This window comes from Phoca vitulina, unplaced genomic scaffold (assembly GCF_004348235.1).
Source record: "Phoca vitulina isolate PV1807 unplaced genomic scaffold, GSC_HSeal_1.0 scaffold62, whole genome shotgun sequence".
NCBI lineage: Eukaryota > Metazoa > Chordata > Mammalia > Carnivora > Phocidae > Phoca > Phoca vitulina.
The window spans coordinates 7,523,029-7,539,198 of record NW_022589765.1 but is presented as its reverse complement, the minus strand read 5'-3'; the positions used below and the strand labels follow the sequence as shown (position 1 = coordinate 7,539,198).

The following is a 16,170-nucleotide window of genomic DNA, read 5'->3' as shown; positions in this document are numbered from 1 at the left end:
CATTCAAATTGTTATACTTCTGAAAAAAAAAAAAAAGAGCCACTTAAATTGTTATACTTCTGTAAACATAATGACAATTTAGGATGGAGGTGAATACTATGTTTACATTTGCAAATGTATAATTGTCTTATTTTACCAGAATTTTTTTTCCAGCAGAAAAGCCGTATTCGTTTCTACCTTCTCTAACCTCCCAAATATATATATATATGTACGTATGTGTATATGAATGTATACGTAGATATATATGTATTTTTGGTGGGCTTAATTTCTTCTGTTACTGTTTGGGGGACTTTAACTTCTGGTGTCTTGATTCCTTTCATCTAAAGCATGTAGCATTTTTAAGAAAACTATTCTCTGAATGTGGTTTTCTGCATTATGTACTTTTATATTTATGCATATTTATGGAGCAATACTCTGGGAAAAATAGCAATTCTGATTCAACCCTTTGCTTTAAATCCTTCATCTTTTTAAGCTACAGAGGTACTTGGTAGTTTTTATCTTCCTATACAGTTTTTAATGTTAAAAAGATGAGCACATTTATAGGAAAATAACCTATTGCTGTAGAAATATAGAAAATTGCTGACTGGTAACCTTATACAAATCACATTGTCCCACTTTGCATAAAATATCTGGGCATCTTTCCTTAGACAAACATCTAAGCCCTTTATGGGCCTTTGCTTTATTAATGCTGTGTTTTCTAATTTGTACCCATCTTAAACAATTTTAAAGAAAAGATTGGTCATCATTTGATCTCTTTTTCTTTTCTTTTTAATATAGGAAACTGAGAATACTGCACACAAAGTTGGAAATGAGTCTCCTGTACAAGAATTGAAACAAGATGTGTCTAAAAAGGTTGGTAAGATATAATGTCAGCATTAGTTTAACAGATGTCATATACATGTATATCATGTATTTAAAGTGAAAAATTTTCTATGTTCTTTTAGTATAGTGCTTTGTACTTGGTGTATGTTCAATAAATGTTCCTTGAATCTTGAGTTTGAGATTGAAGACACATCAGGCTTTTTAGAGGTCATTTCATAAGCAAACTAATCCATAATTGTTCCTTGAAACAGTATTTTGAAAAAATGTTTTGTGATGTATTTTTATTTTTTATGCTTGTATTTTTGTTAGAATAAGCTGTAGCTATTCTTGAAGTTACTACCAAGAGTTAAAGGTATTGAAAAGCTCAGTGCAGCAAATTCTGATGTCTTTAGGAGTTAGAGGTTACAAGAAGTCATTACTCTGATAGTGCCTTTGATACCTTTTAAAGAATTGATGCTTTAAAGCTTCAGAGTTTGGTTTACTAGAAGAGACTGAGCACAAGATAAAAATTTTGACAATGGATAGTTGACAGTATCAGGATAAAACCCAAGGAGAAAGGATGCTGTGTGTTCATTCAGTTACACTACTTGTGAGTATTTTCTGTGCCCTTGGCCCTGTTCTAGCCAGTGGGTTTCTGGAGACCAGCAACATGACACTTTCTCTATCCCAGAGTTTCTCAATAGTGACACTTTGGGCTAAATAATTTTTTTGTTGTGGAGGGAAGGAGAGACTTTTCTGTGCATTGTAGGATATTTAGCAGCGTCCCAGGCTTCTACCCACTAGATGTCAATAGATTCCTCCCTACCCGCACCCTATCATGACAACTAAAAATGTCTTACAGACATCACCAAATGTCTGGGGAGGAGTGCTGGGCAAAATTGCCCTCGATAAAGATCCATTGTTCTACCCTTACAGAATTTATAAATTTAATGGACTCCATATTTTAAGTGTTATTTTATTTTATTTTATTTTATTTTATTTTATTTTATTAGAGAGGGAGGGAGAAAGAGGGGGGAGGAGCAGAGAGAAGAGAGAGAATCAAGCAGACTCCACGCCAAGTGTGGAGCCCGATTCCACAACCCTGAGATCATGATCTGGGCCAAAATCAAGAGTCCGATGCCAAGGGACGCCTGGGTGGCTCAGTTGGTTAAGCGTCTGCCTTCGGCTCAGGTCATGATCCCAGATCGGGTCCCACGTCAGGCTCCTTGCTCGGCAGGGAGCCTGCTTCTCCCTCTGCCTGCCACTCCCCCTTCTGTGCTCTCTCTCTCTCCCTCTTTGACAAATAAATAAATAAAATCTTAAAAAAAAAAAAAGTCCAATGCTGAACCCAGGCACCCCAATGGGCTCTCTCTATATATATGTTTTTAAAGATTTTATTTATTTATTTGAAAGAAAGAGTGAATGAGTGAGCACCAGCGGGAAGGAGGAGCAGGCAGAGCGAGAAGCAGGCTTCCTGCTGAGCAAGGAGCCCCATGCAGGACTTGATCCCAGGACTCTGGGATCCTGACCTGAGCTGAAGGCAAACGCTTAACCGACTAAGCCACCCAGGCGCCCCTGGACTCTATATTTTAATATTGATCAACTTTTTTCCCTCAGAAGGAATTTTTGGGGGAGAAATGGTATTGTGTATCAGCATAAATAAGATAACAAAAGTAATACCATTTTTTTTTCTTTTTAAATCAGAAGTTGCCCACAGTTCTACACTGTAACAAACAGCTGTCTTAATTTTTTAGCATTCTTTTCTGGGTCTCACCCATTTGCATGCATTTTTGTTTTGTTTTGGTTTTCTTTGCCTAATAGTAGTGTAGATAGAGTTCTATATTTTACTTTTTTCTCTTACCATTATTAGTTTTCATCATATTTCTATACAATTTCAATACTCAGTTTTCATTTGATGTGTCAGTTTCTATCAAGCAAGTATATTACAATGCATCTAGCCATTTTTATTGTTGAAAACTTGAAATGTTTCTATTTTTTCCACTAGAGTTTTTCTTTTCCTTTTTAAGACATTTTTCTTAGGGTAAGTAATAGTGGCTAAAAATGATTTTTAAGGAGACTTTAGAAACTGAAAAAATAGTAAACATTATGGAGCAATTGATTGAAGCTTAAGACTAGGTCTCACTTTTTAAATTCTAGTCTTTTCAGTTGATTTAAGTTATCACATATGAATGAGATAAAGCCTGTGGGGATATACACTACTCCAGGCAGGACACAGTCCCTGTCCCCAGGAGCTTATGTTTTAGTAGAGGAAATTAGTTAAACACAAAACTGAATGTAAAGTGTTCATATACTTACAAACTATTATAAGAACAGAAAGGGAGACTTGACTTACTGCTTGAGGATAGGAAGGGGGAAGACCTCATGGAGGAAGTAACATCTGAGCTGGTTCTTGATGAATGGGTAAGATTTGGACAGGCAAAGATGAGAGTTGAAAGGCATAACCAAAGGCATGGAGAAGAGAGATGTGCAGAATGGTTGCAAATCAGACTAGAGTCCAAAGTTAGGGCCAAACTATGGGAATGCCTCTTATGTCATACTCAAACATCTGGTTTCTATTTTACAGTCACTGGAAAATCAGTGAGTTTTTTGAAGCAGGGAGGCGATGTGAAGCTAACAGTTGCTTTACCATGTTCATCTCTATGTTGGTCTTGATTCGCACTGTTTTCTTGGTCTTTCCCTGTTTGCTACCTCCTGAAACCCAGAAAAAAAAAAAATACAGGGTTAGGTACTATACGTAGGTGCTATGAGGGCATATCAAGAGGGAGAGAATATGGGCCTTGTGTTTCAAAAGCTAATTATCTGCTATGGAGAAAGTATTATATAGAGCTAGCCCATATACTACTTTGTGTTTATATTATAGTTCATACTGTAGTGAATGGTAAGACTGATAGGAGTTCAGTGAAAGGATAAGGGATTGGGGAAGACTTGTGATTTTTAACCTCATTTTAATCCCTCTTCTGGTATTAGCCTTTCCATTATGCATAGTGATTATTTCAGACCTTTACAGTCACTTCATGCTCACTGTGCCCACATGTATCCTGCTTGCTTTCAGCAGATAACCTTGTTTCTGACTGCACGTAGACATTAGAGACTAAGAAGCCTGTATTTACTCCTTTTCATCTGCTCTCACTTCCCTTACCTGCAAATTTGTTTTCATCTTTTGCCTCTTTTTCAAGTCTGAGAACTTAGTATTATTTTTTTTCCCTGTCCAAAGTAGCATGGTGTAATATACAAAACGCTGGATTTGTGAGAAAAACCTGGATTTCAGTTTTGACTTTGTAGTTTACTAGCTGTGGGACCTTGGACAAAAATTTTTTTTTTTCTTGGACAAAATTCTTAATGCCTTTACCTCAGATTCTTGTTTCTGTAGAAGGGAGATAATCTAGGTGCCTCAAGGCCTGTGTGATGATTAAATAGAAAATACGTGTACTGGCCTAATTCTTTTCCTCTCCAGAACTTTGTTATCTTACTTTCTATTGGCTCCTTCCCCTCAGCTTGTAAAAATGCTGGATCACTTTCTTACAGCGTCTTCCATTTATGGCCAAGCTTTTTGAAAACATAGATTGTGCTGGCTGTCTCTATGTTGTCACCTCTTACTCATTCTTAAACCCACTGGCTTCTGTTATCACTAAGGTTCTCAGTGCTCAGTAACCACCGAATTGACAAAGTAGGTGGATTCTAGTTAATATTCCTGTGCTAAAAGTGTGATTAAAACTAAGATAAGGGGTGCCTGGGTGGCTCAGTTGATTAAGCATCTGTTTTCCACTCAGATGGTCCTGGGATCCAGCCCCATGTCGGGCTCCCTGCTCAGTGGGGAGCCTGCTTCTCCCTCTCCCTCTGCCACTCCCCCCACCCCCCTCCCTCCCGCTTATGCTCTCTCTCTTTCTCAGATAAATAAATTAAATCTTTTTTTTTTTAAGATTTTATTTATTTATTTGACAGAGAGACACACAGCGAGAGAGGGAACACAAGCAGGGGGAGTGGGAGAGGGAGAAGCAGGCTTCCCGCTGAGCAGGGAGCCTGATGTGGGCCTCGATCCCAGGACCCAGAGATCACGACCTGAGCCGAAGGCAGACGCTTAACGACTGAGCCACCCAGGCGCCCCAAATAAATTAAATCTTAAAAAAAAGACTAGGCTAAAAATTTGAAGGTTGAGAAAAATCATTATGTGGACTATGCTGGGAAATCAGGGAGGAGTATCCCTGAGCAGCAGTCATGTCCAGTTCAAGTCAGCATGAATTTGTGGTAAGCCTGATCAGGATGGCTGTGTGACACGTTCTGTTAACTTTCTGGAGCCAAGGAATTGAGAAAGCAGAAGTCATCCATGGTTGGGCATGGTGGAAAGATAAGTGGACTGGGAGATTTTATGTGGTAATAATGACAGTACTAGGTAGAAAATATCTTTTCTTCTAAATGTTAGTAGAAGATATAGAAACCCCATCTGTATTTTTCAGCTACAGAAAAGAAATAAAACAGGGAAAAGGCAAGGTGAGCTGAGTGTTTGAACTCTTTTCGCGGTCCTGCCATTTCTCTGAATAGTGGAGTATTAGGTGTAGTTTGTTTAAGAATGTTAATCTCCCTGCATCTGCTGGCTTTTTCTGTTTTAGGCTTGAGTTCAGAACTAAACAATTCGAATTCTTGTGCTAGGTGGTTTTGATTCTCATGGTTATGTTAACTAGGCCTAAAGCAGTAGGTTGTTACTGTAACTAACTTGACATAAGTATGTAAATGAACAATGACATGAAGAGTCTGAATGTAAATTTAGGTCTGAACTTTATTTTACAGGGTTGGTTGAACTTTCGTAATTATACATACTAACAGATTCCCTATTATAATGGTTAAGAGTTCAGACTCTGGAGCCAAACTCCCAGGATTTTTGCCAACTTATCACTTACTGGCTCTTTGTCCTTGGACAAATCACTTGATCCCTCTGTACCTTTGTTCCTTCATTTGTGTAATGATGATATTAAGAGTGCTGTCTCATATGGTTATTGTAAAGATTAAAAATGTAAAGTGTTAAGAACATTCCCTGGCACATAGTAAGTACTATGTAAATGATTAGCTGTTATGTTCGTGTAAATAGCTTCATTTTTTAAAAACTGCTTTTTAACCTTTCATCAGATTATTGAAAGCATTATTGAGGAGAGTCAGAAAGTACTACAGCTGGAAGATGACTCGTCGGATTCCAAAGGAAAGGGACACTCTGACCAGGCTACTGGCAGTTCTCTTGTAGCTGGAACAGATCTTAGCAATATACCTGGACTGTTAGCCATAGATCAGGTACTACAGGAAGATTCCAAAAAGGCAGAGAGTCAGAATGCAATTGAAGAAACTGAATTAGAATCAAAAAGATGTTTTCCTTCTGATGACACCTATGAGAAGTCAGTAGATGAAATCACTAAGTTAACTGAAATAAGTTCAACTGAGCAGCATAATGTGCCTGAAACTGAAACAGAAGTATTGAACAAAGAAGCCATGGAAGTCAAAGGAAGTGATGTTCTAGAACCTGTGTCCTCAAACTCTTCATCTACTAAAGATTTTGCTGCCATGGAAGAAGTGGCTCCCGCCAAACCCCCAAGACAGCTTACTCCAGAACCTGACATTGTGGCTAGTACAAAGAAGCCTGTTCCAGCACGCCCTCCCCCTCCAACTAATTTCCCACCTCCTAGGCCCCCGCCTCCATCTCGACCTGCTCCACCACCAAGAAAAAAGAAAAGTGAATTGGAGTTTGAGGCCCTTAAAACGCCTGATCTAGACGGCAAGTATTTAATTGAGAAATAACTTTTTGTGGAGAGATTTTGGAGTTGAAACTGACTTTCTGGTTTTGTTTCAGTTTATGCTATATACAACCACATCGATGACCATGACCAAGTTATAAAAGTTATTTTAGTAATAAAAAGTGAAAATGTTTATATTGGTAGTAAGTTACTGTGTTCGAACATTTTAGTAGACTTCAAACTTTCAAATCTGTTACCATTGGAGACTTAAGATCTGAATTCAAGATGTAGATCTCCTCGTGTATAAGTTGTATAGCTTTGAGGAATTGAAATAACTTGTTTGAGCCCTGGTTTCTCCATATGTAAAATGAGAGTAATAAAACCACTTTCTTATGGGATTGTTGTAAGAATCAGACAAAGGTTAAAGCACTTTTCAAGCTCTATATAACGTCCTATATAAATACTAGTTATTGCCATTATCATCATCATCATTATTATTATCATCATCGTCATTGCAGTTCCCAAAGAGAATATTACATCTGATACTCTCCTAAGTACGAACATGGCTTCAGAGAATACAGTCAAGGATTCTCAGCCTTCTCTTGACTTGGCAAGTGCTACCAGTGGAGATAAAGTAGTTACTGCCCAGGTTGGTGAATTCATGTTATATTTGATAGAGGCTTTAACAACTTTCTGTAGCTGTCTGGTATGTTGCTTGTTGAACCTTCTTCTCCAGGCAGAATATTTCCTTGTCCGTAAAACCTGGCCTTCTTATATCCCTTTTTTAGCTCTGCTACTATATAGCTAGGTGATTCTAACAAACTATTTAATATCTAAGTTTCAGATGTCCCATTGATAAAATGAGGGGAAAACCTTCCTTGAAGGTATCTTGCAAGGATGAAATGAGCTAAAGTATGCCAAGTACCTGGCATGCAGTAGGCAATCAAAAAAAATGAAAGTTGCTACTATTTGTAATATTATTATAATGTTAATAAACATCAACTACAGTCTTCATTTACCTTACCTATGGTGGTCAAAACTGAGGACTTTTATTTACAATTTCCTTTACCTAATCATGAAAAAAACCCTTCATATACTAGGCTATATATCCATATATGAGGCAATAGAAAGCACGTGATAGCATGAATTTTTACCATAGCCCAGTTTCTGGGACTCAAGGCTTACTTACACAGTAGCAGTGGTACGGACAGGTTAGCAGACTGGGAGATAAGGCCCTTCAGTCCTGTCATATTCTTAGAGCAGAGACTGGCAGTAGCCTGTGTTCTAGAGTCCCTGAGCTAAGAATGGTCTTTACATTTTTAAAGGAGTGTAAGGAGAAGAAAAAAAAAAAAAGAATATGTGACAGATAATATATGTGAAGCAGAAAGCCTAAAACATTTACTCTCTGGCTCTTTACAGTAAAAGTTTGCCAACCCCTGCCTTCGAGATAAGCACAAGTATATCCCTGATTAATGGCACTCTTAGTGCCGGCACTCTGCTAATAGAGAACTGCTTTTGGGTCACGTTCAAGTAGAACATCTATTTGCTTTCAAGACTAAGACATTATTTCATGGGCAGCAATGGTTTTGATACCTAATGTTTTTCAGCATGCTGGGAATAATAAAGGACCGAAATGGAGTGTTTCATTTAAATTTTCAGTAGGCTCCATTATGTGAATTATGGGATTCTTTAGAACTGTGTGTGGTAATGAATAATTGAGTGTTTATAGCAATTGACTCCGTCTACTTTCTGTTTATAAAATTGTAATTTTAGGAAAATGGAAAAGCACCTGATGGGCAGACCATAGCAGGTGAAGTGATGGGCCCTCAGAGACCTAGATCCAACTCTGGGAGAGAGCTTACTGATGAGGTATAGTTAGATTCTTTTTGTTCTTAACATAAAATATAAAAATCATAATGAGAAGATGAAGAAGCTCCCAAGATGAATGGTGGTAATGGTTGCACAGCATTGTGAATGTGCTTAATACCACTGAACTATACAACTAAAAATATTTTACCATGATTAAAAAAATTTAAGTTTATTGCTGTTAAGCAAAAAAAAAAATAATGTAGAAGAAAAAATGAAAATTGATGATTTTCTTAGTTTTTAAAAATTTATTTATTTAATTTTTTTTTAAGTAAACACTACACCCAATGTGGGGCTCGAACTCACAACCTCAAAATCAAGAGTTACATGCTGTACTGACTGAGCCAGCCAGGCATCCCAGTTTTGGGGGTTTTTTTGTTTGTTTTTTGGTTTTGTTTGTTTTTTTTGTTTTTAAAGATTTTATTTATTTATTTATTTATTTGCGAGACAGAGATAGTGACAGAGAACACAAGTGGGGAAGAGAGAGAGAAGCAGGCTCCCCGCTGAGCAGGGAGCCCGACTCAGGGCTGGATCCCAGGGCCCTGGGATCATGACCTGAGTCAAAGGCAGATGCTTAACTGACTGAGCCACCCGGGCGCCCCAGTTTTTGTTTTTTTAATATGTTGGAGTTTGCCACTCTAACTTAAAATTACCTTTTTATACCATTATGTGGTAGAACAAATGTATTGAAAACAAAGCCCAAACTTAATAGAAGGTGGGCTTAAAAAGAACTTGATCTTATATGTTTTCATACTTGTTAGGTGATGTACAGTGTATGCAGACTCAGTGCTTACTTACCATTAAAATTTAGTATACATTGATTGACCAGTTTATTCTGAATAAAGTTTTGAAGCAAAATCTTAGTTTTCATGTCTTTTTTTTAAAGATTTTTTTTTTTTAAGTAATCTCTACATCCAACATGGTGCTCAGACTGCACCCCAATATCATGAGCCGCATGCTCCACCAACTGAGCCAGCCAGGCGCCCCAGTTTTCGTTTCTTTTAAATGATACATTTTAAAAAATTATTGTACTTTGGAAAACAGTATGGCAGTTCCTCAAAACATTAGACATTGAGTTACCATGATCCAGCAATTCTACTCCTATGTATACACCAAATAGAAATGAAAATATCTGTCCACACAAAAAACGTACACAAGTGGGGCGCCAGGCTGGCTCAGTCAGTTAAGCGTCTGCCTTTGGCTCAATTCATGGTCTCAGGATCCTGCGTGGGGCTCCCTGCTCAGCAGGGAGTCTGCTTCTCCCTCTGCCCTTCCCCCTCCCCCTGCCGGTGCTTGTGTGCTCTCTCTCCTCTCTGTCTCTCTCTCAAATAAATAAAATCTTTAAAAAAAAAAAAAAGTACACGAGTATTCATAATAGCCAGGTGTGGAAACAACATAAATGTTCATCTCCCATGAATGGATGAATAAAATGTGGTATATCCAATCCACATGGACTGTTTTTTGGCAATTAAAAGGAATGAAGTTCTGACACATGCTGCAGTGTGGATGACCCTGGAAAACATGGTGCTAAGCGAAAGAAGCCAATCACAAAAGACCACATACAGGATGATTTGATTTATATGAAATGTCTGTAATAGGCAAACCATAGAGACAAAAAGTAGAATAGTCGTTGCCAGGGGCTGGGAGGGGAGGGGAATGAGGTATGACATTTAATGGGTATGGGGTTTCTTTTTGAGGTAGTGGAAATATTCTAAACTTAAATAAAGGTGATTGTTGCACAACTCTGAATTTACTCAAAATCATTGAATTAAATGAGTGCATTTTGCAATGTATGAATTATATGTCATGAAAAAAGATAAAAATTACTGTACAGAGTACTGAAGGTGTCTAGAAAGTCCTTAGCTTAAAATGAGGATTTTGCAGACTCAAAAAGTTAATTAAATTATAGGTCCTCTTGGTGTTATTTTTTACCTCAGGAAATTTTAGCCAGTGTCATGATTAAGAACCTGGATACTGGAGAAGAAATACCTTTGAGTCTTGCGGAAGAGAAACTGCCAACAGGTATTAATCCTCTCACTCTACACATCATGAGAAGGACTAAGGAATATGTAAGGTATGGCCTATTGTTATTATTTATCATTTGTAGTATTTCAGAGTGGTGAAGATTTCTCTGTTTACGAACTATAATAGTCCCTAATTTGGTTTCATTCAGTCTTTTTTTAAATATGGAATTAAAATAGAGTTAGTTAATGTATGTATTCTTCAACATTATTCTCTCTTAAGACCATACAGTTATTTTGGGAAAATAGTATATATCTGAAATCTCATAGTATTTTGTTTTTCTTTTAAAATGATTTATATAATACTAGAGACATTAGTGAAACATTGAGGGTAAAAAGCCATGTGGAATGAAGATCTGGTTTCTGAAACCTTGCTTTAAGGACCACAGATTTCATAAGTATTATCTTATAATACTTATTATCTACTTATAATACGTATTACCTTTGTAGGTCGGAAAATGGCTTTAGAGAGGTGATTGACTTTACTGTGAGATGTATGTAGATCGAAGAAATGATTATTGTGAAAGCAAATCTCAATAAAGTGTAATACATGATGTACCTGAAGAGTGAAGAGGTAGTTAATTTGTCATTTCTGTGCAGCACGTTTTGTCCAACAAAAAGCCTTGTTGGTAGTAGGTTTTCCATAAGTTCCTAAATTGCTTTCACTTGCATTTTGTACATTAAACCGTGCTTAAAGATTCTATTCTTTGATCTCTCAAGTCTTACATTCTGAGGATCATCATTAAAATTAAACTTATATAAAGTATGTTAACATAGTTTTATTCTGAGTACCTGAGTATATAGTATACATGGATTGTTGAGAGGTGTAGGGGAAATGGCTTCTTTTAAAATGACTTCTTCCCCTTCTTGTAGTAATGACGCGGCACAGTCAGATGATGAAGAGAAGTTACAGTCTCAGACAACAGATACTGATGGTGGAAGGTTAAAACAGAAAACGTGAGTTACAGTACATCTCCTTTCTTTATTTCAAGCTTTTATTTAAAAAATACGAGAATTCGGGGCGCCTGGGTGGCTCAGTCGTTAAGCATCTGCCTTCAGCTCAGGTCATGATCCCAGCTCCTGGGATCGAGCCCCACATTGGGCTCCCTGCTCCACGGGAAGCCTGCTTCTCCATCTCCCACTCCTCCTGCTTGTGTTCCCTCTCTCACTGTCTCTCTTTCTGTCAAATAAATGAATAAATAAAATCTTTAAAAAATAATAATAATTTTGTTTTTTTGTATTTTTGGTAAGGACTCAACTAAAGAAGTTCTTAGGAAAATCAGTAAAGAGAGCAAAGCACCTTGCAGAAGAATATGGTGAACGTGCTGTGAATAAAGTTAAAAGTGTTAGAGACGAAGGTAAGTGAAATAGAATATTGCAAATGAATATTTAATTGATTTGTAATCATCCAAATTTAGCCTATGATTTATAAGAAGCATTCTGTTTTATTGAAAGTAAGAAACCTTTGTAGCAAACATTTTAGCAGTTCAATAAATCATGTTATTCTAGGTATCACTTAATTTTATGAGCAGAAAGAGAAATAAATTTGTTCATCTTAAACATGAATTTGTACATACTTTGTAACTGTGGCAACCTGGAAGAGATGAGTGTTCATTAATCAATTGCAAATTAATTTTGTAAGTTTATTTAGTTTTTATAAATAGTTTCAAAATTTGGAAGATTTTCTAAATTTTACAGATCTTAACTTCCTGTGCCTTTGTTGTAATTGTACTCATTTATTTTATTTAATAAGCACTAATACAGTAGTTATTTTGTGCCAGACACTCTTCTAAGCACTTGGACCCGTATTCATTCATTTAACCTTCGTAAAAACCCTATGAGGTAAGTACTGTTATTATCTCCATTTTATAGATGAGAAAATCAAGGCACAAAAAGGTCCAGTGCTTTGGCTATGGACACACAGACAATAAATGACAGAGCTGGATTTGGACCCAGACAATCTGGCACCAGATCCCATGCTCTTAACCAATATGCTATTTAGTAATAGTTATTGCTTTTCCATTTAATAAATTTTCTTGGTAAATAGTAGAATGAAAATCTGATAGTAGCTTTATCTACATTAGCTAGTGATGATTTCTATATTGCTTTTCTGTTCAGTGTTTCATACTGATCAAGATGATCCTTCATCAAGTGATGATGAAGGAATGCCATATACAAGACCAGTCAAATTCAAAGCAGCACATGGTTTCAAAGGACCTTATGATTTTGATCAGATCAAAGTGGTGCAAGATCTTAGTGGTGAGCATATGGTAAGCAACCTTTATATTTTTCAGGATTGATTGTTTTCATTGAGAGAAGTACTTTGGCTTGTACAAAGCCAATCTCTTATGTATATAATTTTGCTAACCTGACTCAAGAAGAGTAAATTAATATTAATAATGATTTAATGCCTAGGTAATGCAGAGTCTATCTCTGGATTATTTTTCAAGAACTGAAAGGTTTTTAAAATTTTTATTTAAATTTAAGATGCTGTGCAATATTGGTTTCAGGAGTAAAATTCATTGATTCATCACTTATATACAACACCCAGTGCTCATCACAGCAAGTGCCCTCCTTAATACCCATCACTCATCTAGCCCATCCCCCCTCTACCTCCCTCCATCAACCTTCAATTTGTTCTCTATCGTTAAGAGTCTCTTATGGTTTGGGGCACCTGGGTGGCTCAGTCAGTTGAGCGTCTGACTCTTGATTTCAGCTCAGGTCATGATCTCGGGGTTTTGGGATTGAGTCCCTCTCAGGGCTTTGTGCTCAGCGGGGAGTCTGCCTGAGATTCTCTGTTTCCCTCTCCCTCAGCCCCTCCCTACGCTCATGTGCTCTCTCTCTCTAAAATGAATGGATAAATCCTTAAAAAAAAAAAAAGAGTCTCTTATGGTTTGTTTTCCTCTCCTTCCCCCCCATTACTTCCCTTATGTTCATTTTTTAAATTCTATATATGGGGACACCTGGGTGGCTCAGTCGTTTAAGTGGCTGCCTTCAGCTCAGGTCATGATCCTAGAGTCCTGGGATTGGGCCCCACATCAGGCTCCTTGCTCAGTGGGGAGTCTGCTTCTCCCTCCCCTGCTCTTGTGCTCTCACCTGTTCTCTCTCTCTCCCTCTCAAATAAATAAAAATAAAATCTTAAAAAAAATAAATTCCACATATGAGTGAAATCATATGGTATTTGTCTTTCTCAGATTGACTTAATTTTGCTTAGCATAATACATTCTAGCTCTATCCACATCATTGCAAATGGCAAGATAGCATTCTTTCTGAACGCTGAGTAGTATCCCATTGTGTGTGTGTGTGTGTGTGTGTGTGTGTGTGTGTACCACATCTTCTTTAGCCATTCATCAGTCAATGGACATTTGGGCTCTCTCCATAGTTTGGCTATTGTTGATAATGCTGCTGTAAACATCGGGGTGCATGTACCCCTTCGAATCTCTATTTTTATATCCTTTGGATAAATACTTAGTAGTACAATTGCTGGATCGTAGGGTAGTTTTATTTTTAGTTCTTTAAGGAACCTCCATACTGTTCTCCAGAGTGGCTCCAGTTTGCATTCCCACCAACAGTGCAAGAGGGTTCCTCTTTCTCCACATCCTTGCCAACACCTGTTGTTTCTTGTTTTGTTAATTTTAGCCTTTCTGACAGGTGTGAGGTGGTATGTCATCGTGGGTTTGATTTATATTTCCCTGATGATGAGTGACGTTGAGCATCTTTTCATGGGTCGTTAGCCATCTGGATATCTTCTATGGAAAAATGTCTGTTCATGTCTTTTGCTCATTTCTTAACTGTGTTGTTTTTTTGGGTGTTGAGTTTGATAAGTTCTTTATTTATTTTGGATGCTAACCCTTTATCGGATATGTTGCTTGCAAATATCAAGAAGTGAAAGGTTTTCTTTTCTTTTCTTTAAAGATTTTATTTATTTATTTGACAGAGAGAGACACAGCGAGAGAAGGAATACAAGCAGGGGGAGTGAGAGAGGGAGAAGCAGGCTTCCCGCTGAGCAGGGAGCCCAATGCGGGGCTCGATCCCAGGACTCTGGGATCATGACCTGAGCCGAAGGCAGACGCTTAACGACTGAGCCACCCAGGCGCCCCAAGAAGTGAAAGTTTTTGTTTTTGTTTTTAAAGATTTTATTTATTTGAGAGAGAGAGGGCATGAGCAGGGGAAGGGGGCAGAGAGAGAGGGAGAAGCAGACTCGTGCTGAGTGTGGAGTCCGATGCGGGGCTTAATCCCAGGACCCTGAGATCATGACCTGAGCCAAAGTCAGATGCATAACTAACTGAGCCACCTAGGTGCCCCTCAAGAAGTGAAAGTTATTGAATAAGTGAAGTCTAGGCCCGTATCATTAAGAAAGCGGTGTAAAGGTACCAGACTTTAAAGCAGTTAAATTTACAGGGTGGTGTGTGTCTTTGGAAGACATTTAAAATGTTCCCTGGGTATATTTTTAAAAGGTTTTATTTATTTATTTGAGAGAGAGAGAAAGTGAGCGAGAAGGGGAAGGAGCAGAGTGAGAGGAACAAGCAGATTTCATGCTGAGCGCAGAGCCCAGTGTGGGACTTGATCTCATGACCCTAAGATCATGACCTGAGCTGAAATCAACAGTTGGATGCTTAACCGACTGAGCCACCCAGGCGCCCTTCCCTGGGTATATTTTAAATAATTAACACAAATATTACAGTAGGTCAGTGTATTTTGTAAAATGGCAGCTAAAACTAGGAGAGAGAGGTACAAGTTTTCTACCAGAGTTAAAATGTACCAAAGTGGGTATAAAGTGCCCAAGTGATATTGCAGTTACCCTTGAAAATGCTGGGAACACAGGGAAGCTGGTAATAAACTCCTGGACTGGGCAGATGATGCTGTGGGTCTTTGATCAGGGAATCTATGTATCTATTTAGATTTTAAATCCAAAATGTGGCTTAACTGGAAGGAAGCAACCATAAACATATCAGATGGCAGCCCGATTGGAATTTAAACTTTGGTGCTTATAATCTCCACATAAAATATTTGACTTGATTATAGTAACTTCCTTAAGGAACTGATGAACTTCCTTGTACTGTTTTGATTCACTTTCGTTATTTCCAGTTTTAAGTAAAGTCTCATTGTAGTAGGTTCCCAATAACAAATTTCTTAATATACTTGAATTTTATGGAAATGAATGTTATTTCAGTAAATGAGCTATTGCCTCTAACTTGGATAATCTTTTTTTTTTTGAAGTTTATTTTTAAGTAATCTCTACACCCAACATAGGGCTCAAACTCACGACCTAGAGACCAAGAGTTGCATGGTCTCCCAACTAAGCAGGCACCGCATAAGTTAGATAATCTTTTTGATCTGCATAGATATGTGTTGTAATAGTAGTTATGACAGTATTTGTTGTAGTAGCATTTGGCTTTTCCAATTTAAGGGTTCATGTTGTTAAATCATGCCACCCCCACCTCCCAACACATACTCACACACTTCCGTATTATTAGCAGTATCTGGGAATTCCAACCATACACTGTGAAATCTTGTATCGGGGGGGAAAAACAGGATGAGACCACACCATTCCAACACTTGTAAATGCCCAGTGCTATGAGGGTCACTGCTAACATGGGCCTATGTTTCCCTCAGCCTTGATCAAGGGTGTTAGTAGTATCCTGAGGGCTCTGCCTCCTCCAGTGTCACTCCCTCTTGTGTTTAGCTAGGAGACTGAAATCCCCAACTAGGATTTTTTTTTTACAATGATTTCTGGCCACCTT

General features: G+C 37.8%; 1 protein-coding gene across 1 annotated transcript in view; it reads left to right on the top strand.

Annotated features, from left to right (window-relative positions):
- WDR44 (WD repeat domain 44) overlaps positions 1 to 16,170 on the top strand; it is a 75,450-nt gene that overhangs the window by 34,153 nt on the left and 25,127 nt on the right. Inside the window, exons 3-10 of the mRNA XM_032391394.1 lie at positions 778 to 852; positions 5,944 to 6,580; positions 7,058 to 7,188; positions 8,313 to 8,408; positions 10,343 to 10,479; positions 11,300 to 11,383; positions 11,678 to 11,784; positions 12,545 to 12,696. Of these exons, the coding sequence (XP_032247285.1) occupies positions 778 to 852; positions 5,944 to 6,580; positions 7,058 to 7,188; positions 8,313 to 8,408; positions 10,343 to 10,479; positions 11,300 to 11,383; positions 11,678 to 11,784; positions 12,545 to 12,696 (1,419 nt within the window). The remainder of the gene's footprint in view (positions 1 to 777; positions 853 to 5,943; positions 6,581 to 7,057; positions 7,189 to 8,312; positions 8,409 to 10,342; positions 10,480 to 11,299; positions 11,384 to 11,677; positions 11,785 to 12,544; positions 12,697 to 16,170) is intronic.